Source organism: Podarcis gaigeae, assembly GCF_964106915.1.
Source record: "Podarcis gaigeae genome assembly, chromosome: 12".
NCBI classification, from domain to species: Eukaryota; Metazoa; Chordata; class Lepidosauria; order Squamata; family Lacertidae; genus Podarcis; species Podarcis gaigeae.
Window position 1 is genome coordinate 12,977,037 of NC_139688.1, and position 23,306 is coordinate 13,000,342.

The 23,306-nt window shown below is 39.8% G+C and overlaps 1 protein-coding gene across 3 annotated transcripts in view; it reads left to right on the top strand.

Annotated features, from left to right (window-relative positions):
- The first annotated feature begins 251 nt into the window (after positions 1–251).
- RBM33 (RNA binding motif protein 33) overlaps positions 252–23,306 on the top strand; it is an 87,455-nt gene continuing 64,400 nt past the window's right edge. The window contains exons 1-7 of one of the 3 annotated variants that reach the window (XM_083704645.1): positions 252–535; positions 6,088–6,166; positions 9,051–9,099; positions 12,776–12,852; positions 14,658–14,970; positions 16,426–16,545; positions 19,351–19,522. In XM_083704645.1, the coding sequence (XP_083560771.1) occupies positions 496–535; positions 6,088–6,166; positions 9,051–9,099; positions 12,776–12,852; positions 14,658–14,970; positions 16,426–16,545; positions 19,351–19,522 (850 nt within the window). In that variant the 5' untranslated portion in view covers positions 252–495. The remainder of the gene's footprint in view (positions 536–6,087; positions 6,167–9,050; positions 9,100–12,775; positions 12,853–14,657; positions 14,971–16,425; positions 16,546–19,350; positions 19,523–23,306) is intronic. The other 2 variants (XM_083704644.1, XM_083704646.1) reach the window with 2 other exon arrangements.

Here is a 23,306-nt window from a genome sequence, read left to right on the forward strand (position 1 = left end):
AGATTTCAAACCGCCAGCCTTCCTCTGCGCGCATGCGTATTGCTGTACAGCTTTTTTTGTCAGCGAAATCAGCGGGGGCGGGATCGCCATTTCCTTGCGCACGCACCGCAAGCCCTTTGCGTCACTGCCCAACGCCCACCAGCGGCCTTTTCCGCCCTACTTCCGAAACTGCGCAGGCTCGCGAGAAGTGGGTTGTTGTTTTTTCCAGGCCTGTTTGCGGCGGGTTAACCAACGAGCGGCGCGCTGCCTCACGTAGGGAGCTGGTCCTCCAGTATCCCAGAGTGCAGCGCGGCGTCAGTGGCGTCGTTCGCTCCCCCCGCCACCACCCGCTCCCCTCGTCTTTCCCTCAGCCGCCGGCCGCCATGTTGTGCTAGCTTGCTTCGAGCTCCTCCTCGGCGGCGGGCGCTCAACCACCCACCCACCTCCCTCCCTCACAGCGCAGCGGGGCCGAGAGAAGCAGGAGGGGCGCGGGGGTCCTCGCAGGGGCCCGACGCCATGGCAGCTGCCTTGGGAGGAGGAGGGGACGGAGGAGCAGGTACGGGGGGGGGATTCTCCGCCCGCGAAGGCCGAGGGGGCGCGGCCGGCTCGGGATGCAAACGGCGGGACCCAGTTGCGGGGCGGGGAGGCGGTTGGGGGGAGCGTGCGAGTGGGGAGGGGGCTTCTGATCTAGAAGGGCGGGTGGTACAGGCGTCCCTGTCAGCCCCGTCGTTTGCTCGGAAGGAAGTCTTACTGTTTTCCATAGGGTTTAACCCCGCCCCCTCATTGTTTTTCGCGCGGGGGGTGTTATTTAGTAAGGCCTGTAGGAAGCAAAAGCGGATCGTCGGTTCTAACGTGGCGGTCGTGGAATGATCCTCTATCTATTGATACATTGACAGGAAATAGCTAGAGGGCCCCGCGAGTTTCCCCTGTGCTGGTGGGGTTGCTTCATCTACAGATTACGTCGAGAGGGAGAGAGAGATTGGTCAGAGGCGCGCAGGGTTGGTTCTGGGGTATCGGGGAACTGGCAGACGGGGGAGTAGATATTTGGGGGGGGGAGTGACAAGCGGTACGATGCTCTTATGAAAGGGATGCTTGATGCTGGAGCTGCCCGGGGAGTTGCCAACTGCCTTCATCAGGAAGGTGAGCCGTCAGAGGTTCGTTGAACTCCCAGCTCCCATCAGTCCCAGGCAGGGTGGCCAGCAGCCAGCTGTGATTGATGGGAGTTATGGTCCAATAACCACAGACTGCTCACTTCGGATGAAGAGTGGGCCACCAGAAGTCAGCGCTGAAAGACATCGGGTCTGAGGATGAATTATGTGCGTGCTTTTATAGCTAGGAAAGCAGGAGAGACCAATCTGATTTGTAAGACTTCCTTGAAATAGGGGAGAGTCTCATGTCACAAGTGTGGACTGCACTGGATTTAATACCAACTCTGGAAACGGAGCATTTGAACAAGTGGGGAGTAAGGATTAAATGATCTGATATTATTCTGATTGGGTTGCTTCTCTAACACCTTTTTACATATTGTTGCACTCTACCCCAATCTGTGTGGTGCAAGATTTGAGGGGTTCCAGACACTTACCCAAGGCTTGTTTTCCTCTGAATGAGGAACAGCAGAGACTGTGATGTCTTTAGGATATATTGTTTATTTACACATATATACAACCTGAGTCGCCAGTGGAGGGCCTTGTTTCTCCCATAGCCACAACTTTGGATTCATAGAGAAATCAAACATCTCCGAGTCTTTCTTCAGCTTGCTGCATTGCTTCTAACTCAAATCACTCAACTCTCCAATCTGGCCTTTTGTCTTTCTAACTAACACTCAACTGCAGAACTGTTCCTTTAGCTGGCCTGGCTATTCCAGCAATTGAATTTGTGCTGGATCCAGGAATTAGAAGGGAGGCTCAGTCATGTTAGTGCTATCAGTGATTCTTTCAATACTGCTGTGGTAGCATGGTTCAGTAAGGAAAAAAAGTCTTTTAGTACTATGTTCCCTCTTCTTTGCTAGGTGAATTTAATTTTGTTTGGGGTAACCCATCTGTAGGTTAGAAACTTTTTTTGAACATTTTAATCGGTTTTGTTTTTTGTTCCCATCATAAGAATGTATAGTTACTTTACCTGAAACCATCCTAGAGTCCCTCAAGAGTTTTTTCAACTTGCTTGAGAGCAACTGCAGCAATGACAGTTAAAGGGTCTTGAAGTAGTATCAGAGAAGAGATAGTGCCAAATGGACCTGAGGAAATATTGAATTCCAATTGAGTGTCTTGATATTACACTATTAGATTTTATTTGGAAGCTCAAATATTATTTTTGCAAAACTTTGTTTGGATTTAAATTATGAATTGTGATTGCAGTTTAATATCATTACTTTGTCTGGAAACTTAAGATTTGTCAGAGTACTCCCTGAATTCTGCTGTCAGATATATCATGTACATTACTAATTTCCGCAAAAACTATGCTGCAATTCTAACTGATGGTTCTGAATGCCACCTTAACACTTACTAAGCTTTAGCAAGTAAGCACACAACTGAAACATTTACTGCGAAACTTCTAACATTCTTGCATTGCATAATCTTCCTTGGATTGGAAAATTGTTTTATATTCCAACCCCCACAGTTCATTGTTAGCATGCCTAGAGACTTTTCACTCTCTAAAGCAGTGTTTCTTAACCTTTTTTTCTCTGGGCCACACTTTCAGAATAAAAATTTGCTTGCACTGCACCATTTTAAAAATTGATAACAAAAAGAAGCAACTCCTAGCCGTGCTTGATTTATAAAATAGAACACAACTACTTTATAGTATGAACATGGGACACTCAGAAAGTATGAAACAATGCAGCTACATAAGAAAATGAATCATTCCCAAAATGTAATTATAAACCAGGTAATCTCATTTATGTTAGGTCTAATTTGAGACAAACAAACTCTCATCTCCTCATCAACACAAATAAACCTTTCTCTTTTCTGATCTTTCACATTTATGAGAGCTGAAAATCTCTGTTCATAACAATATGTTGTGGAGAACTATAGAAGAATAGCCAATACTATTCTCATAATTTTGTTCAGCTGGCGATTTTGGATCACAGGATTGTCCTCAGTATCACTTGATGTTCTTGCTCTCATTTTGAAAAGATGCCCCATTCTCTGCAAATAAAAAAAATACTTTGATATTATATACTACACTGAAATGTTTAAATGTTCCTTTGATTTTCCTTGAATCTTCCCATCACACTTGCCATCATCTCCTGCCACACCAGTGTCACACACCACACCCTTTGAGAACCACTGCTCTTAACAGAACTAATTGCTTGGCAGACACTGGTTACCTAAGCCATCTTTTGAACAATGGGGCCTAGATTCATTTCTGGATGAGGGTATTACTTTGACTGCTTTCTTCACAGTTATATGAACAATTGTCAGGTAGCCTTTCTTTTTCTTTTCTTTTTTTAATCTTGAAATTAATGAGATCTTCAGCTGATATAAGAAAGTCTGAATGTAAACTTGCAGGGTGGCCTACCACTTGTCTTCTCAACTCTTGCCTCAATGGCTTATAAAACCTGACTGGGTCCAGGGGGGTTGAATTGGAGGGTGCAGTGTGTGGCAAATACTCATTGTGGGAGAGGGAAGTGCCATCTGTGCTCAATGAGGACTTTCTTGGACACTGAAGTTCCTAACAAATCTTCGGGTCACCAATATCCTCTTTTGGCAAGGGGAGGGGGCAAGGTGCTTGAGAAAGTGGTAGTGACCCAACTACAAGCATGCCTTGAATGAAGTGGATTATTTAGGTCCACCTTAATCTGGTTTAAGGCTACTGAGGTTGTAGTAATTGATTACTTTTGTTTGGGAGAGGAATTCAGGGAATACAGCCTTACACATATTTCAGTTTGGTGACTCTTGATACCGTTGATCATAGTATCTATCATTCTAGTGGGGCTTCATGGATTGAGATTGAGAGGCACTGTTTTGCAATAGTTCTGTTCCAGAGGTTATTCCCAGAAAGTAGCATTGGGGAACTACCATTCAGCACCATGAGATATGACCTGCGGTGTCCTGTAGATTTAGTCTTGTCTCTGATGCTGTTCAACATCTAAATGAAGCTGTTGCAAGCTGTCATAAGGAGATTTTGAATGAAGTGTCATTAGTATGTCGATGACACCCAGCTCTGTCTGTCTGTCTCTTGCCTCTGAATCAGGAGAAGCAGTTGCCTGAAGGCGGCATTGGGCTGAATGTGTGCTAGCACATTGAAATTGAATCCAGACAAGATAGAGGTGTTGTGTGTTCCTGGTTCTTGGGTTTAGAAAATGAAAGATCTGCCAGCTCTGGGTTGGGTTGCACTTGCCCTGAAAGTGGGAGAGGGGATACTGTTAGATTCAGTGTGATAATTTGAAGCCTAGGTACCTAGGTTTGCCAGCCATGTCTCATCCTTGATGGAGAATACCTAGAAACAGTAGTGCATGGTTTTGTAGACCTCTGTATTGGATTGTTGTAATGTGCTCTGTGTTTGGCTGACCTTGAACACTGTTAGTTGACACTTCTGCAGAAAGTGGCATCCAGGGTGCTAACTGGCCAGGCGCATATTGTGCCACTCCTAAAAGAACTGCAATGGTTACCCGTTTGCTTCTGAGCTCTAATCAAGTGGTTGTTGCTGAAGTAGAAAGTCCTGAACAACTTGAAATATCTATTCAAAGTCATCTACAGCACCTTCATTTTACCTGGATTAAGTTTAAGCTTGCTTACCTTCAACCAACCCAGTAGAGTTTCCAGACAGGTGTTCAGAGTTCAACAGCCTCCTTGAAACGAGCAGACAGAAAAATGAGTCATAGCTGAGTGTCCTCTTCATATTGATGACTCATCAATCCTAACCTTGATGTGGCTTCTCCCAACAGTTTCATGCAGATGTTGAAACACATGGGGGAATTGTTCTCCTAAGAGTCATGTCAAATGAATTTGTGAGTAATAACAAGATCCATACTTATAGTAGGCACATGTAGCTTGTCAAAAGGTACATTTGTTTGTTTTATAAACTTAGATCGTTGCCTTAATACTAGGACCCTGGGGTGGGTTACAACAATAAATACAATAAACCATCTGCAATGAAAGACATTAAGATTAGCTATATAACAGAACATTTAATAGTTGTTGTTTTTTGCAGTCTCAGCTTCATTCTGCATTAATAAGTCTGATGAAAGAGGCAGGTCCAGTTGAATTTTCAGAGGGTGTGCGGTTATTGAGAAGTTTTTTTCAGTGGAACAGCCACAAGGAGGAGTAATGGCTCTCACAGTGTCAGTACCTGAGTGTCAGTACCTGAGTAGTAATGATGGCTTTTGCATATTGAAGAGGATGTCATGTGACTTTTTGTACAGAGGTAACATTTCAGGGCAGGAAAGCTTTCTGAAATCCATATTCTTGTTTGCAGAAAAAAAGAATAGGCTTTCTGTCAATTTCCTGCATATGCATGGAACGTCTTTCACAGCAGGAAGGAGTTACTGAAAACTAGGAATTGGTGGAGTTTTAATGTTAAACCTCTGTTTTAAAAATATCAGGTTTTTCTGTTAAATTAATGTCCATGGCAGCTTAATAGAAATCTTAAATGCAAAAATCAGCTGAGACATGTACCACTTCAGACAAGCACAGAAAATAGTCATTCTGATCCCTTGCTTTACAATATGTCCTTTAGTCTTGTTATTAATAAGTGGCAAACTTAATTTGGTTTTCTATTGTGCATGTTAACCTATGGAACTTGCTGTCATAGGGTGCTGTGGCTTTTACCATTGTAACTTAAAAGAGCTTACATTTATTTAAGATGATTCTCAGTGGAGCACCCAACATAATAACAAGCAATCAAAAGATCAAAGAAAGCAGTGGCAGTGAACAGCATCAATAACATAATGGAATTGAGAAGATTAATGGTACTACTGGCAAACTAGAAGGATTCCTTTCAGGATTCCTTTTAATAAGTCTAGTATATTTTTCAGTTCTTCTCATAGAAGAACAAGTGTAAGAGCAATTGGCAAGTTCTAAGGAGAGAAAATGTCAGCACTGCTGTTTTATGATCTGTGATTTTCTTTCTGTATTCTTGTGCAAATCACTAAATGTCTTCTGCTTGCAGATGATGACTTTGATCAGTTCGATAAGCCTGGTGCAGAAAGATCTTGGAGGAGGAGAACTGGAGATGAAGACTGGGACAGGTAAGCCCTTTTAAAAATGTTTTTCATTATATGGTATTCCATTTTATTTTGAGTTTGTATTTTGTACCCTGCTTTTTTAAAGTGCAAATTCATACACTAATGAAGTTATCTGCCTGCTGTGTTTGTGTCATATGCTCAGTTGTGGATAATGTACACCTGTCGTGAAGAGCTTAGTCTGGAGACATGAACAAGTCTAGTATAATGAAGAACATTGCCTAAAATGTTGGCAGGGTAAGGCTTGCTCTTGCAGTTGGCTTCATAACTAAATGTAGTCTAGTTAAGAAGAGAGAATTCCATGGGGAAAAATATTTTTTGCTTTAAAGCATAACATGTTTTATCTTGGATACAAACAGGTTCCTAAAAATCCTCTTAAACATTTTTTAATATCTAAATTGACTTTTGCTATTTTTCCTATTAATGCTAGTGGCAAATATTAGAGATTTCAAACCCAGGACTACCTTCTGTTGTGATGCAAGCAAAGGGTTGTGCTGCATTGGCTTACAGCAGCATCTTATACAAGGCAAGTTGTAGAGAACTGCATTGTTGGTGCCCCTAGATCTTAAGGCAAACTGAACGCAACAGCTCCTAGCAGTATTGAGTGGCTAACACATTATAATTCCTGTAGATCTCAAAACAGGTTACATATTTATTTTTTGTTAACGTTTTTGTGGTGCCCTTAAATATAAACATTTACAAACTTACCAAAGTACGATTAAAATAAATAATAGAACAGTAAAACACAGTACTAAAAAACAGGTAACAGCATTAAACAGCAGCATTAAAACAAGCAGTAAGAGTTAAATAAAACTTGAGGGAAAATAAACAAAAAAGTCTTTGCTGATGCTGAAAAGACAACAGGATCAGTACCAGGCAAATCTGCCAGGGAAGAATGTTCCACAAGCAGAGTACCGTCACAGTGAGAGCCCTGTCCCCAGTATTCAGCTAAGAAAAAAGACCCTGTTCACCAAAGCAGCAACTGCAACTAGTGCTGCCACTCTGGCACTATTTCAGATCTATATAGTATAGGAACAGGTGGCTACAGATGGTGGCTGTAGCTAGGGAAGAGTTTCTGAAAATGCTATCATTGTGTACAGTTAGGTTCAAGTGGCGTGTAATAGTTGTTCCCTACACTCTTTTGAGATAGTTCCAGAGTGCCAGCAATGGTGACTCCTGCTGCTTTAGTCAGCAGCCAGGACATGACTGTAGCAGAACATTATTTCTTTGCAGCACACCATATGATCAGGCCCGCATGGTGTAATATTTGCACACGATCCTTTTTTCTTCCAAATGTTTCGCACTGTGAACACCAATAGAATGACAGCTTGCTTTTATATCTTGTTACTACTACTTCATATCTGAATTCTTTCTTGCCACTTATAAAGGATATTGGTGTCCCCATCCCAGTTAGCACCTACTTTTCAACAGAGCAAATGCTTCCACTGCTTTTGTGGGGTGGGAACAGAGGAGATGCGGAGAAAGAAAGTTTCTGATAATATTTGATAAGAGGAAGGAATAGGAATTGTATGTTACTCAAACTGTTGCTTTTTTCAGCTCGAATAGTTGATTTCTCTTAGATATGTGTTCTCTTCAGAAATTGTATAGGTGAACCTTCACTTTCTTTCTAATGCAGTATCTTTAGGGTGGTTTTGATGAATGGCCTCCTGACCTATTGTCCTGAACAGCAATGAGCATTTCTCCCCATGCATGTTTAATTTCAGGAGAAAACATTAGGGGACTGGTGTTCTGTCAGTGGTAAGGGTTCTAGCCTGAGTGGATGTGTGTGCTAGTCCAGGGATGCAAGGTCCAGTTCAGGATCCAGTCAATAAAGCCAGGTCAAGGAGAGACTGGATTCCAGTTGGGCAAGGTTTAGTAATCTTGAGGTTGGATGCCAGTGAGCATGACCAAGTAAGATCAGGCAAAGAAAGCAGAGGTTGCAGTCCTAAAACACGAGTCACAGCAAGTAGCACCCTGGAGAGCTCCAAACAGAGTCTAGATCAGTGTTTCCCAACCTTGTGCCTCCAGCTGTTTTTGGACTACAATTCCCATCATCCCTTGCCACTGGTCTTGCTAGTCAGGGATGATGGGAGTTGTAGTTCAAAAACAGCTGGAGGCACAAGGTTGGGAAACACTGGTCTAGATAACTAAGACAAGACAGGCTTGCATGTGGCTCCAACGTATGGCAAAACCAGACTGAGCTATTGGGGAGAAGGAGTGATAATATCTTGGTGACCACAGAGTTGAGCCAAAAGAACCCCTAGCAATGTTGATAATGTGTTGGAATTACATTATATGAAGATTGGCAGTCTTCCTTTGTGACACTCCTTATGCTCAGTAAGTTCCCTGCCTCTTGCTATGAGAGGTTTACGCTGTGGTAAGTAGCTTTTCTTGAAAGGAGTTAAATCAAGCACTAACTATGGTTTTGAGACTGCTAATCTTTCTTTAAAATTAGATACATCAAAATGTGTTTTGCATTTGTTATATTTAATTTGCTGTTCTTCAGTACTGTTAAGAGTCAGTGGTCAAAAATGATCTGGAGGATTCAATATTAAATAACTGGTGGTAAAATGGAAACCATAAGTTCTTTTAGAATCATCATGAAGCACTATGTAACTATTTGTCTCTAGCCTTTCAGTCACCTAAATAATAATAAATTTAATTGTTTGTTTATTTAAAGTATTTTTATCTCACTATTCAGACGAAAGGCTCCCATAACAGCAGAGTTTTTATTTTGGTGGTTTCCTAAAAAATGTTTTTGAAATATGGCAACCCTGAAATTGTTTAATCATTTCTATAACTTTGACTATTTTATGAATTACTACAATAGCTTTTAGAATCCTTGCTTCAGAAAGCTCATTGTAAGTCTGTGAATGATTTTTTCTTCCAGTGAATTAGACGATGACTTGCTAGGAGAAGATTTGCTAGCTGGCAAAAAGGTAAATAAGTAAGCTGTATGCATAAATATGTAAAAAAGACATTAACTTCTTTGGTTCTGCCAGTTTTCTGTTTTTGTAGAGTGTATTGGAGCAGCTCTGACAGTAACCTGATTGTGTTTATCTTCAAGCATGTGCTTGTATATGGCAGCCTGAAAAGAGTTCAACAAAGCCAGGTTTCCCAGCCGGTGCTATTTCTTTCATGTATGGAATGATTGGCAGTTTCTCCTGCTTACTTCACAAAGTGGTGTGAGGGCTGTTATGAACATAAATGTACACAGAAGCTACTGATAGAAGGACCTGTTCTAAGGCCAAAGGTTGGTTATATAGAGCAGTTGCATTGAGGGGAAACTTGAAGTATGCAATATTCTTGTTTAATAATGACAAATAGCTCTTTTTAAACTCTCACCTGAATATTTAGCAGGAGTTTGTATACCAAGTATCAATGATCTTGCCAGGCAAGTGCAAAAAAATAGATATTTGAATACAGGATTGAAAACCATCAGATTTGCAGCATCCAGCTTTTCTGGCCCTTATAGTAGTGCCTGGAAACAGACAATCAGTTCATGTATCAACAGTAGTGACCAGAGGAGAAATGACCGCTGGGAGGAGCACAGAGAGAATAAACTCCGTGGTGCACCTGCAGCAGCAAAACACCTTCATCTGCCCCACTTGCAATAAAGCGTGTGTCTTTACCCCTGCCATTGTCTCCTGAGACAGATGGATGCCAAAATGTTACTAGCGCTTTGTGAAATTATGGAAATCAGAGGAGGGCTGAGAAAATTTCCCAGAGGTTTGGATGTGGAAAGCTTGTTAGGCTCCTTTTAATAGCTGTTTTCCCCTTTCTGTGGGCTGGCAAAAGTAAAATGAGCATATTGATATTATTTTATGCAGAGTCATGAATTCATCAATTTGTGTTTTCTTTGCACTGAAAAATACCAGTGTTCTCCAAAGTATGCATTGCTATACTTGATGTAGCTATTAGTCCTGTTTGATGTTAAACATGGATGCTTTTCTTTGAGACAAGATCTGTGTATGTAGCAAATCAAATGAGGAGGGAATATCCACTATAAACAAGGTTCTGTGGTTGCTGTGGCGAGTGGACCCTAGCCTGTAAAGCATTATAGCCACTTTCCCAGCTTTGGAATTGTCTAGGCACACAAACTAGCAAGTTACCTCTTTCTAGCTCCAAACCCAAGGCTTAGAGTGGAGTAGAGGATTGCGTTTGATCTCATTGCAGAGCTGCAGTGCAAGGTCAACAAAGGAAGGGTTATTGTGGTTTGGCTACTAGGATAGCAAAAATTGTGGGCCACAAAGTATAAGCACTTGTGGCAAGTACCCACTCTCTTACTTTGAGTCATGACTTGAATATCATTGACTTCAGTGGGTCCAGCTAACTTGGGTTTGGTCTAACCTATTGTTTAGTACAATCTAGCCCAGGCATAGGCAAACTCGGCCCTCCAGATGCTTTGGGACTACAATTCCCATCATACCTGACCACTAGTCCTATTAGCTAGGGATGATGGGAGTTGTAGTCCCAAAACATCTGGAGGGCCAAGTTTGCCTATGCCTGATCTATGCCTCTTGTTACTTGTGATGCGGTTTGTTTATACTGCTTCTTAAACCTATCATGTGGTGGTTTCCCTATCATTTTCCTTGCAGCATTTTTAAACAAAGCGAACAGTAGTAGATCTGTTGTCTCACTTACTTCATCCCTGTTGCATTTTTGTTAATCTTCTACTTAACGATTTCTTTTTTCAAAGAATTTTTTTAGCCTGCTTTTAAAATTGTCTTTTTGGGGTTAATATAAAATTGGATATGTTGTCCTTTAAAACAAGTTGTACTAATATGCCTCTTTTTTGGTTACTTGACCTGCTTTCTGTTGGATGGAAACAAATGTTGACAACACAATTAACAAATTGGAAGGTGTTCAGAGCAGCATAACAGCTTATCCAACCTTTAGCAATTTTGCTGCTGTTCTCTGAACTCCTTCCAATTTCCACACACTTTCTGTCTCTAGATCTTTCCCAGTTAGCCTTTCAACCAGGCCTTTGGCTGATTTATATCCTCTATCCTTTTAAGTGTGTTGCAGGTGTGTGTTTTCTTGTTTTTATTATGTATTTTATGGTTTTATTTTGTATTTATACGCTGTGAACTGCCCTGAGATCTTTGAATTAAGGGCAGTATACAAATTTTATAAATAAGCACATAAAATAACCTTTAGAATAGCAGCCTTTAGATGTTGAGTAAGAGAGAGCTGAATATACATACGTTTGTTAAATCCTAAGTGCTTCACCACCACCCCTGCCCAATAAAACCCACTTTATTGTCCCAAGGTCACATCTTTTAAATATTCTGTCATGTAGCATGCTGCTGTGAGAGGAGTTTTTCTGTAAGTTCAGCAGTAATTGTTGGCTTTTTTCCAGTTTTGTTTGGTGTTTAGTTTTCATGGCACAGTTTCTGGCCTCTTGTCTTGCCAATTGAACCTTCTAGCCAGCAGTGTTGCCACAAGCTTTGGTACTACAAACTCCTATTGGTCAAGAGATCAAGTTAGAAACCCTGATATGTGATTGTGCAAAAACCAGATTCTTTTTATCTTCCCTTTGTGTGGCCTCTAGTTCATTTCCATTCCACTACTCTATACATATTTATATTTATAACAGACACTGGTATGTTTTTCATAGGCAGTAGGCATTCTTCAAATGTAAGCTCTGATTCTGAGGAGTCTTGTAAGATCTCACTTTCAAACCACTTTATTATTTAGACCAGCCTTCCTCCAAGGAGTTTAGGGTGGCATACACAAGTCTCTCCTTTCTGTCCTAACCTTCCTTAACAAATGGTTGTAAAGCTTAGAGATAGTGATTGGCCCAGAGATGCCTTTTGAGTTCAGTAAGCCTACAACTTATGCACATCTACCTTGTGTGCATATACCTTACGTGCTTGGTCAAAATAATAATAATGGAAAAGAGGGGTGGAATTGGGTGGACGTAGACGAAAAAAACTGCTTTGACAATCCCACCCACCATTGCACCTGATATGTTTTGATTATACACAATTTTGGCTTTAGGCCCAATCCCTGGAACGTAACCGCACGTAAGTTGTTGGCTTACTGTATTGAGACTGAGCTGAGATTTATACTTTGGATTCCCTGATTTAAATCAAACACTCTTGCCACTGCACCACACTGATTTTTTATTACATTGTCTAGCCCTAATATTGGAAAATGTGCTTTCCTTCTTCAAAGTCAGGCTGTTACTGTAAGTTTTGAAATTGCTTGTGAATGTTGATTTTTTTAATACGAATTTTCATCAGTTTTTTATGCAGCCCGTTTAAATACAAAGTTTTATACTATTTTCTTCTAATCCAGTGGTCTTTAACTGGTGGGTTGGGACCCACTTGTGGGTAGCAGCCTGATTGAAGGTGGGTTGCAACAGGAGCGCTACCACCATGCATATATATGGTAAAAGATGTTTGAGTTAAAAGAGTCTTAAAATATTGAAGATAGCTAATCAGTTGGTTCATGGGCTGTTCAGAGTAAAGCCGTAAAACAGTGTTAATCATGAAAGAATGCCGCTTACTTGTAAAAGGTTCACTGCTGAGAGAGCAGCTTTCTTTGCTGTGTTCTTAAATGTTACATATTGGGTTATCTCAAGGGCAATTATTTAAATTTAAAATTTAGACGCAGTCAGATATGTCAGATGAAGAACTGAATGATGATCTTCTACAGAGTGACAACGAAGAGGACCAACATTTCAGGTTTGTCTCTTACTACTTCACCCCAGTAATGTAATTGAGTTTCTAGATCAGTGCCTTGAATGAGTCTTACCGAAATAGGGGTGTTCACGTGTTTCATATTGGGAAGAGAAGATAAGTTACTTTTTACATTGGAAGAGTATGACTAGAAATTCACATTTCAGACAAAGTTGAAGAAAATACAGCTGCTATATAGAGCCTGTTTCCTCAGATGCATTCAGCAGTGCTATTCTGATTTTAAAAGTTGGTTTCCATTTTGGAAGCCAACAGGAATTTATTTTTAATGAGACATTCCAATTGAATAATTGGTTAAATTTTAGGCCTGCAATGTATAATTGTCTAAAAATATTTAAAAATAAAAATATTTTATCAGTTAAAAAGTAGTTGTGTGGATTTGTCTGAAAATTTTGTATTTTCTTACATGAATTATAATAGCAGGGTAATTTGCATTTGAAATTTTTCAGTCTGCATTGACAATTTTTCTAAATTCCCAGAATGACAGCACGTTTATTTTATTTGTGTTTAGTGAACAAAGCTGAAAATGTTGAAATTGCCAAGTTTATCTAATATCACATATGCAGTTGTCATTCATTTATTGTTACTAATGAATGTATGAAACATTTTTTTCCTGTAAAATAATAAAGCACTGGAAAAAATTCCATCCCACATCACTGCAATGTTCTGTAGCAGTGAATACTTCTGAAAATCTCAGATGGCAAGCCCCATATTTCCTTGTGTAGGTAACAAGGCCTCTCCTTAGGTGATACCTGTGGTAACGTGCATAATTTTAAACACATAGAGAGATATCCAATGAAGCCTGAGTAATCATAGAGTAGACCCACTGAAAATAATGAACTTATGTCCATTGATTTCATTGGGTCTATTCTGAGTTTGGCTAACAGTGGATATTAACACATTATATGATTGTTGCCTAAGAAAGGTTGTTTTTATTCATACACAAACCTAACAATTTGACTGGATTACAGTTAATCTGTAGAGTTAACTGGTCAACTAGGTTTTCTTTTAATTGGATGGAAATCCTAATAATTTGCATTGGTGCACAACTTCAACATTCAGTCCCATACTCTCTTCTGCATTAATTTGTTCATCTCTATGTCTTTAACGTGTCTGTTTTTTGAAAGATAGGCAAGAAAACTAGAGGATTGTTCCTTCTGGATAGTTAAGGGCATTTTAAGGTGGGGGAGATCCTATAGTTGGCTAAATTGTCATTGACTTTTACTGCAGAATTTGTTGGTTAACTTCTTCTGAATCCTCAAATTCTAGATAAGACACTTTGAGGACAAATTTAAAATAGAACTTTTACAGACGATGCAGATTCCAATTCAAAGTCTATTCAAACAGCCCTACCCCTTTAAAAGCATTATTTCATTGGAAGAGATAAAAGTGAATGGAAGTCCAAATTGATGTCTGGCATCATTCATTAATGTAGCTCAGGCTGATGAGTAGTGAGTGTTGTGATAGTGTACGGTAGTCTGGGAATTAACATGAACTGCAGCTTGCTTGGCTACCTTGTACTTCTTGTCAGCCTAACCTGTTAGACCATCTGGTTGGTTTGATCCCTCTGGTCAAATAGCCTGCAGCTGATGATAAGCTGTGGTATAAGTATGCATATTATGAGTTTGTGGCATAGAGTCAAGTCGATGTGTGAGCTATGCACTTTGCTATTGAATGCAGACACTGTATGATCTATCTGCATGCTGTACAGAATGCACATGCACACAACCTGCTGTCATACTGTGGTTAATATATTGATTTTTCATCTTCCTTTTTTTTTACTGTTATCATAGCACTCAAGGTGTCACAGTTAGTCTTAATGCTACATCTGAAGTAGCTACATCCTTTGAACTCTCGGAGCATGCCAATGATCAGTCTGTTGAACAAGATTCAGAGTATGAACAAGGGGAGGATGAACTGGGCTATGACAAATCAGAAGTGCCTGAAGAGTATTCTGGGGAATACACAGAAGAAGGGCAGTATGAAGGCCAAGAGGCTGAGCTGACAGAAGCCCAAATAGAATATGGGGAAGATCAGGGAGAAGAAGAGATTTATAATGATGGAGTGCTAGATCTCGAAATCAATGAACCTCTAGATGATTTTACAGTGAGTTTCTTTCTATTGTATTATCTGAGATAACATTGCTCCACATGCCTAGGTTTTTAGACTGATTTGAAATCTGTTTACCTCCCTAGGGATGTGGGGAAAATTAGACCTATTATCACTGTCTGCCAGTTTCTTTATCTAGGCTGTGACAAAGTTTGTGTTGACAGCTTGTTTGGCTGTAGGTAATGCTCCTTTGTCATTCTGGAAGGCAGTTGAGAATCATGACCTTGAGGATTGTATCCTTAAGGAAAAAACAGCTTTGTGTGGTGGGGAGACAGTGCCAATTGTTAGAAGTACTTAATGCAAAAGCTTTTATCCAGGCTTTAGACACGATCTGATAAAGTCCTCCGAAGGTGAAAAGATTATTGACCTGCTAAAGACATCTTTAAGGTGCTAATATTCCAAAGTGATTGATGTCCTGCTTGCTCCTTTCCACCCCTCCTCTTTTTTTTGTAACTGAGAACTGTCTAAAGCTGAATAAAGAGGTTGGAGGTTACTTCACCAAATGTCATATGCATAATTGTTTCAGTTGAAGTTGCTGAAGCGGCTGCCCAACTTGAGTTGAAAATAACATAACTATCTGTCCAAAATATTGTGTACAAAAATATATATAAAGAAGCAACGGATTCATTGATATCTTAAACTTGCTTCATTTATTTCTTGTAAAGCATGTAGTAAAGTGTTGTGCAAGGTGGTAAAGCATCTAGTAGTTGGGAGTTACTAGAAATTACTCCGTGGGCATATGTTATGATATTAAAGGGAAAGAAGTATACTTGTTGGATTATAGGGGTGCTGCACTGCTTATGTATGGAGTAGAGCCTTCGCTAAAATTGGAAAAGAAAAACATCTTAAGGAATTGGTGCTATTTACTCTTAATTAAGTTCATAATGTTTCATAGCTATAGTGGTTATAGTAACCCTAACTTACTGTGTTGAAACCACCAGTTTGTGTTGAAATAATCAGGGCTGGTGACACCTGTGGCCCTTCAGCCCAGCCAGATTGGGATGATGGAGTTTGTAGTCCAATCTGGAGAGTCACAGGTTTCCCACTCATAGTTTATATTCTCCTAAACTAGTTGTTTGTGCAAGAGACGTTAGTACCTTCAACATGGATTGAACTCAGAGCATTCTACTTGGGGCCATTACCAAACATAAAGGTTCCCAATTTCTTCCCTCACCCTTCCCTTTAACTAACATGCTCAAATTCCCTCTTCCCTTCCTTAATCACATCTAAAGTGTTACATTAAAGTCATGGTTAACATTATTTGGTTTTCCTTGTAACCAGCTTTAAATTCTGGTTAAGAAGGAACCCTGGTTAAGACTGGCTCTGACAGAACAGTCAGTTGTGACCAAGAGACCCAGGCAGCTTCAGATGAAATTTGTGTCCTCCCATAGCTTCCTCCCCCAAGCAGAAGCATTTTAAGATTAAAACATTTTCATCATGCAATTATTTCAGGATGAAGATTATATGCAGTCCTACAGTGAGCAGCAAGCAATTGAACAGCAAGAATATGTAGCTGAAGAAGAATTGGAGGAGGTTGCTGACACCCAGACACCTCCAAATGAGTCGGAAGAGGTACTTTTGAAGAAGTGAAATCCTAAAGGCAAAATACTCTTTAGCACAAGGGATTGAAAAGTATTTCAGGAATTGACAGTGGTTTTGTCTGGTTTGCGTCTGTTCTTGGCAGTCCTCATGTGAATCTTTTTTGGAAAAGATAGGAGGAGAAGCTGTTCAATGATTCTTTGTTAGCCTTGCCTTTTGAAACATGTTCTTTTGTCTAAGCTATGAGCGGCTCTATTTGTCAGGATGGCCAACATTTCTAAGCTACAGACAGCAGTTGCCATGATCATTGAGGGCCTCGGGACATGTACACAGTGCCCCTGGAATGCTCAGCTCCTCCTCATCCGCTACTCCCACTGTTACGTGTTTCTCCTCTTCTGGCAGATCTCACAGCTACTTGTAGTTCTGCACGTGACCACTCACTGGCCAGCCCCACTTTTTCTTCTCATATATGAATTTCCTTAGCTTGTACGTTAACACATCTTTAGGAGTGTTGGCAGTTAGCTGTGGTATGGGTTTGTGGCAGTAGGCCAGGGTAGAGGAGGGAAAGAATGAAACACACATCTCTCCCCTGCAGACAAGACCTGGATATTTTAGTAGTTTATCCTTTTTCTCTTCATTATTCTCTTATTAATACCTGAAGCGACTTTGAAACATGAACTAGTATGCTCTTGGCCAAAAATAAACCTGTTTGGCATCACTTTGTAATTAAATAAGCCTAATTACAAGTAGGGCTGCACAACTGATAAGTTGTACATGGTGATAACAACTCTTGATTTGTGTTTACTTTTTCCTCTTTTGGTGGAACTGACTCATCTCTCTAGAGCCACTTATGTACAATGGTAATTTAATTTTCTTCAGGCTCTCAAAACATTGGAGGGAATTATCTGCATTGAACAGACATCACTGGCCATCTGCTTGTAAAGAGGTTTAAATTTAAACTAGTGGTTCCTATTTCAGTTGAAATATTGACAAAGCAAGGTTTTAGTTAGCCAGTCTTCTAAAGAGTTGTCATTAGAAAGTTCTCTTTTCCTGACCTATCTTATCCACTTCAGAGTTGGAGGGGCCATGGAGGCAAGGGGTTATGAAGCCTTAAGCAAGGCCAAACCTTTAATAAAAATGCCATATACTATATGCCACAAGAATTCTGACACTTGACACTTCAAGAACTTTGGATGAACAGACATCTTGCCAGCAGATGGAGACAAGAAATTCAGAGTGACTTAGGGCAGCCGTCCATGAGAAGACCAATTATTACCTGAGCAATAAGTTCATTTTTGTTTGACGCATTTTATTTTCCCCTCTCTTCTGCAAGAGACTAGCTGCCACTCTTAGCTTTCTCTGCCAGTATTTGAGGCAGGGGATTATATTATCCTTTTGGATTTAAGGTTCTTCATCCTAGTTCTCAGTTTCTTTTAAACTAGGAAGTTGGAGCTTTAGCTAGATGGTTTGACAGGCAGTTAGCTTTTTTCTTCATGATCTTAAATAAAGGCTCATCACCCAAGTTAGTGTTTTCCTCAGAACCCACTGGCTCACTTGGCATTTAAAGCCCATGGTGAGTTGTATTTTCTTAAGTGTGTTTAAAGCATTTCCTATATCAGTAAATGCACATGCTCTACTTGTGTTACAATGGTAGAGAATAGAATTGCAAGGGCTTGAAAACTGTTTAGAAAGTAAAGTGACTGAACTTAAAATGCTGAGGATCTGGATGAGTCCAAATAATAGAATAATACAGCATTTGAATATGCCACTGTTTTTTTATCATTTTTGATTCATTTCAACTCCATATGGTGAATGAATGTACTGTGTATGTAATAAGCACCTCCTCCCTTCCTTCATGTTTCTTGTTCTGCTGTGTTAGCCACCCCAAGTTTGTATACAGTGCATTTATACCCCTCCCTCTATTTCTTTCAGTGGGCTAAACAGCTGCAGAGCCCCATCCTTTCTGAATTTTCGAGTCCCAAGATCTAAAAGTTTTTTTGCCTGTAATGTTAGTTTTCCTTTATCGTTTTTGAGCATGTGGCAAAAACTGTCCAATAAGGCATTGGATATTGGCTTGAATTTCCTAGCTGTACACATGAAGCTGTATTTTTCATTAACCTACAGTTGCTTTTCTCGGGGCTACATTGTACTGATGGCTTTAGGTACCTTGCGGTAAGCATAGCCACCTTGCTCCGCCTTCTGCTTTGTCATGCTTCCTGATGAGACTATATTAGTGTGTGAAAGTGGCTGTTCATTTGTGGGTTCTAGCCCTTACACCTAATATTAAACATCTTCCCTTTTTGTTTTTTTCTGGTCTAGAAATATTCTAATCAAATAATAGTGGTGGGTGTTCACAAAGGACTTAGAAACACCAGGCAGCTAGGATTCAGTTCATGGTGTTAGCTGAATCTTCTTTTTTATAGGGTACTGAGCTTTCTTGTAGCACATCAAGAAGTAGGATCAGGGTCAGAATAAGCAAATATTGGCATGTTTTGTACAAACCAGAGATAGTAGCCTAAAGCAAACTAGTTAGTTATACACACTGTCTTCATAAGTTGGCTTGCTTTTAAATTGACCAGAGTTGGGTTTTAAGTAGCAATCTGTTGGCTCATATGACAGAACAAGTAAAGTTTATGTGAAAGGGAAATTGGAACATGTGGGACATGTGGGAGGATGAAGCATGTGAGTCTCAGACTTTGCTCGGGTTAATGTCAAACACTTAACACTAAATCATGATTTAGTGCTATGTGCAAAGATAGCCACTGTAAAGTAACTTCACTCTAGCATATTGAAAATCTCCCCAACCAATAATTTACATTTATCCTCCTGTGCTAATAGGCAGTTATTGAAAACCTAGAGCTTCAAGAAGAAACCAAAGAAGAGTCTGATGAAGAAGAGGAAGATGATGAAGAATCTGGTCGATTACGTTTCAAAACTGAACGGAAAGAAGGAACAATCATTAGACTTTCGGATGTAACGAGAGAGCGAAGAAACATTCCAGAAACTTTGGGTAAGATTTTTGGTTAGTGGTCATGGCACTAGAATTTAGGTGCTTTTAATAAAACAAACTAACGCATTATTTGTACAGTTTAGTATGAATCTGTAAGCATTACTCTAAAGTGACCAAAGAGAAACACAAACCAAAGGGTTTCGTAAGTTGGTCTGTAATAGAGTTTTAGTGGCAGGTAACATAAAATATTTCCCCTACCATTTCAATTTTTTGTTGCCTTTTTAAAAAATGCACAATTGGCCTGTTTAATTCTAATGCCAATTTAGACTTGTATGAATGAGCCTGCATGAGCCTTGAGCCATAAGGATATCAGAAGGTAAGGCTTATAGTTTTTGAGTAGTCATGGTTCCCTATTATGCCCAAACTTATGGCTAAATGAACTGCAGTTCGCCCCAAGTTTGGCCACAATGGGTAACTATAGTCAGTTTAAAAGTGAGGTTCATGCAGTCTTGTTCATGTAACAGTAGCCAATAGCTGCACATCGAGGCTCAATTCTGTGTATGTAACTCTGAAATTCAAGTTTGGACTTTAGGTGAAAGCACATGTCAGCTATTGTAAATCCATTACTAATTTTGCAGGATTATGGTAATTTATTCTGTTTATTGGCTGTGTAATTCTGCCCCAGAGTTTGATAGCAGAGCAGCTGGAGCTTTATTTTTATTTCTTCTATTCCCTCCCCAATTTAAACTACCGGTACTTTACTTTTAGGAGGAGGTTGTGATTTCATAAAGGTTGGAAAATACTGTATTAATTCAGAAGCTATTTTTTAAAATCCAGATGCTTCTGGAGCAAATAACTGATATTTCCAATTTCAAATGCCTTTCTATTACCATAGATTATAAAAGTGATATGTTCAAAGAATCATAGGGTTAGAAGAGACCCCAAGCGTTATCTAGTACCACCCCCTGCAATGAAGAAATCCTGCCCATAGCAGTTCCTGTGCAGGCTTTAACCACCAACCTTCTGATTAATAGCCAAATGTCCTGATCCTTTGCACAAAAGGCTCCCATTATCTGCCATTTTTACACAATCTATTTTAAGTCTGCATGGCAGTCATGCTTATTATTAACATTAAGTGCTACCATATTATATTAGGTTGATAATTGTTTTTATCTGGTTGCTGCAATCGGCACAAGGTAGGAAGGCCTAAATTATAAAAATAAAAACTCCTAATAGGAAACAATACTGCAAGCGGTGTAATTCTTTTTGGAATATGCTGTTCATTTCTTGGTATTGATTGGATGATTGTCTTAATGGTGACTGAGACTGTTACTGTGTCCAAGAAACAAAGTTGTTAAAAGGAAAATACTTTTTAAATGTCCAGGAACAGTGAATATCTGTCTGATGGGTCTCACGTCAGTTTTACATAAGTAAAAGAATATACTTTTGGTTACGTCTAGATGTGTCTCTCTTTCCCAATTTGGGAACAAACGTGTTATCTCTAGGGTGACACGCAATGTCTGCTCAGCGTGGGAGCAGGTCTTTCCACCAACACACACTTTTCTAGAAGGTTTGGCTGATTAAAGATGGTTCCTGAAAGAACTCTCACATGTATGCTGTCATCATAGTGAGGTGGAACTGGCAGGATTGCTACTGAATTATTTACAGTCTCAGTGTGCCATCTTGCAAAAGTACATGCAAACAAGTCTGCTTTTGAAATGTTCTCAGCTTCAGAATCAATACAAAGGCCTTGTGTAGTTTGAGAACAGAACATGCTGGTTTATCCCATGATGCGACAACCTCAGGAGTGTGTTTTCTGTTGCTTATCTCAAGGACTGCTCCCCAAATGAACCAACCCAGACCCTGTGATCATCATCTAAGACCATCCTTGTGTGCAAGAGGTCTGGAGATTGGCAACACAAGCACGGGCCTTTCCTTTCCATTTGTGGAATGCTGTCACTGGGGAGGCTTACCTGCGCCATCATTACATATTTTTAGGCGCCAGGAAAAAAATGTTTCTTTGCGATCAGGCCTTTGGCTGATTAACTGTTCCATGGCCTTTTAAATGTGTTTGTCGGAGGGGGGTTATTGGTTTGTTTTTGTTTGATTATGTATTTATGTTTTCGTGTTGTGAACTGCCCTGTGATCTTCAGGTGAAGGGCGGTATACAAATTTAATAAATCATAATAATAGATATACCCTTTTAAGGTGCATCACTGTCTCAGGTCTCTTACGAAAGTAACATAGGCATTTAAACAGTGATTGATTGGAGGGAGACCTGCAAATGGCAGCCTCCAGGAAGGAGCTCTATAGTTCACATATTCATGTCAACTGTTGTATACATTAGTACTGCCCCCTATATTTCTGTATTTTTGCTTACTATATTTAGTATTTATTTATTTTTATACTCTCTTTCACCCACCCAAAGACCATAGGGTTGTTTACAATATAAAAACACAAAAATACATACCATAATAACAAACAAAACCAATACTCTGCTCCCATTTGAATCAAAATATTTAAGGTGGGATAAAGTAGTGTGCTTTTGAGGAAAGGAAATGTGAACTCACCAGGTCTCAATTGGAGGAGTTTGGTACGTGAAACAGGAATCATTGCAGATATGGTAGCCAGGTCTTGAAATTTCAGGTTCATAGGTGTTACAATACAGATTTAGAGACCAGTGTTGCATTGGGCTGAATAACTTCAGGTTTCTAGGTTATGAACCATATGGGATTATCTGGTCCTGATTTATCAAATAGTTTGATAAATTTGATTTCTCCTCTTTCCCAGGCTAAACATGCCCAATTTCCTCAACCATTCCTCATCAGGCTTGGTTTCCAAACGATTGATCATCTTGGTTGCCCTCCTCTGCACACCTCCTAGATTTAATATCTTTCTTAAACTCCTAGATTTAATATCTTTCTTAAATTGTGGCACCCAGAAATGGACTCAGTAGCTCAGATGTGGTCTGACCAAGGGAGAATAGAGTGGAACTGACACTATATTTCTATTGAAGCAGCCTAGAATAGTATTAGCTTTTTTTTGTTGCTGCATCACACTGTTGATTCATTTTAAGGTTATGGTTCAATCAGACCCTTAAATGCTTTTCACATGTACTACTGGTATGCCAGGTGCAGCTGTTTCTTCAGATGCCTCCCACTTTTCTTTCTTGTTAGAATTGTCTGCATTTGTGCCTTCCATATTTTACCTTTAAGAAACTTCCATTCGACTCCCTTCTCTTTGAGTATTTCTGACCATGGGATCTTACCTAGTAGTTTCCTTAAGCTTTTTGAAATCAGCCTTCTTAAAGTCCAGAATGGATGTCTGACTACACTCAGCTTCCTCTTGTCTTTCTATCTTGAAACCCAAGATGACATAAGCACTTCCTCCCAATAATAAAAGATGAAAATGCATACAGCCCATCAAAAGGCAGAGTTTGAGTTGAACGGAAAGAACCAGGATATAGACTAAAACCTGAAACTTGTGGAGTGTATGAACATGGCTGGCTTCCCTGAGATTTGTACCACAGCTGAAAAGGTCTTGTTCCTAGTAGAAGTCTGACTTATTTGGTGTCTGTCTAAAACCAGCACCTCTAGTTAATCTCAGAAACAGATAGGTGGATAATGTAGATAAAAATATCATTTTTCTGATTGTGGAAATAGATATGTGTGTGCATGTGTTATTGTGCTACTGTCTAGGCAGAATTCAGCTGGAAAAGGATGTTATTGCGATATTTACTAGCAGAAATCAGTTGTACCTAGAAACATCCACAATTGCAGAAGCCCTTTCACTTTCTGTCCTCTAATCTGAAAAGTAGTTGAGAGATTAGTAAATGCTTCTTACC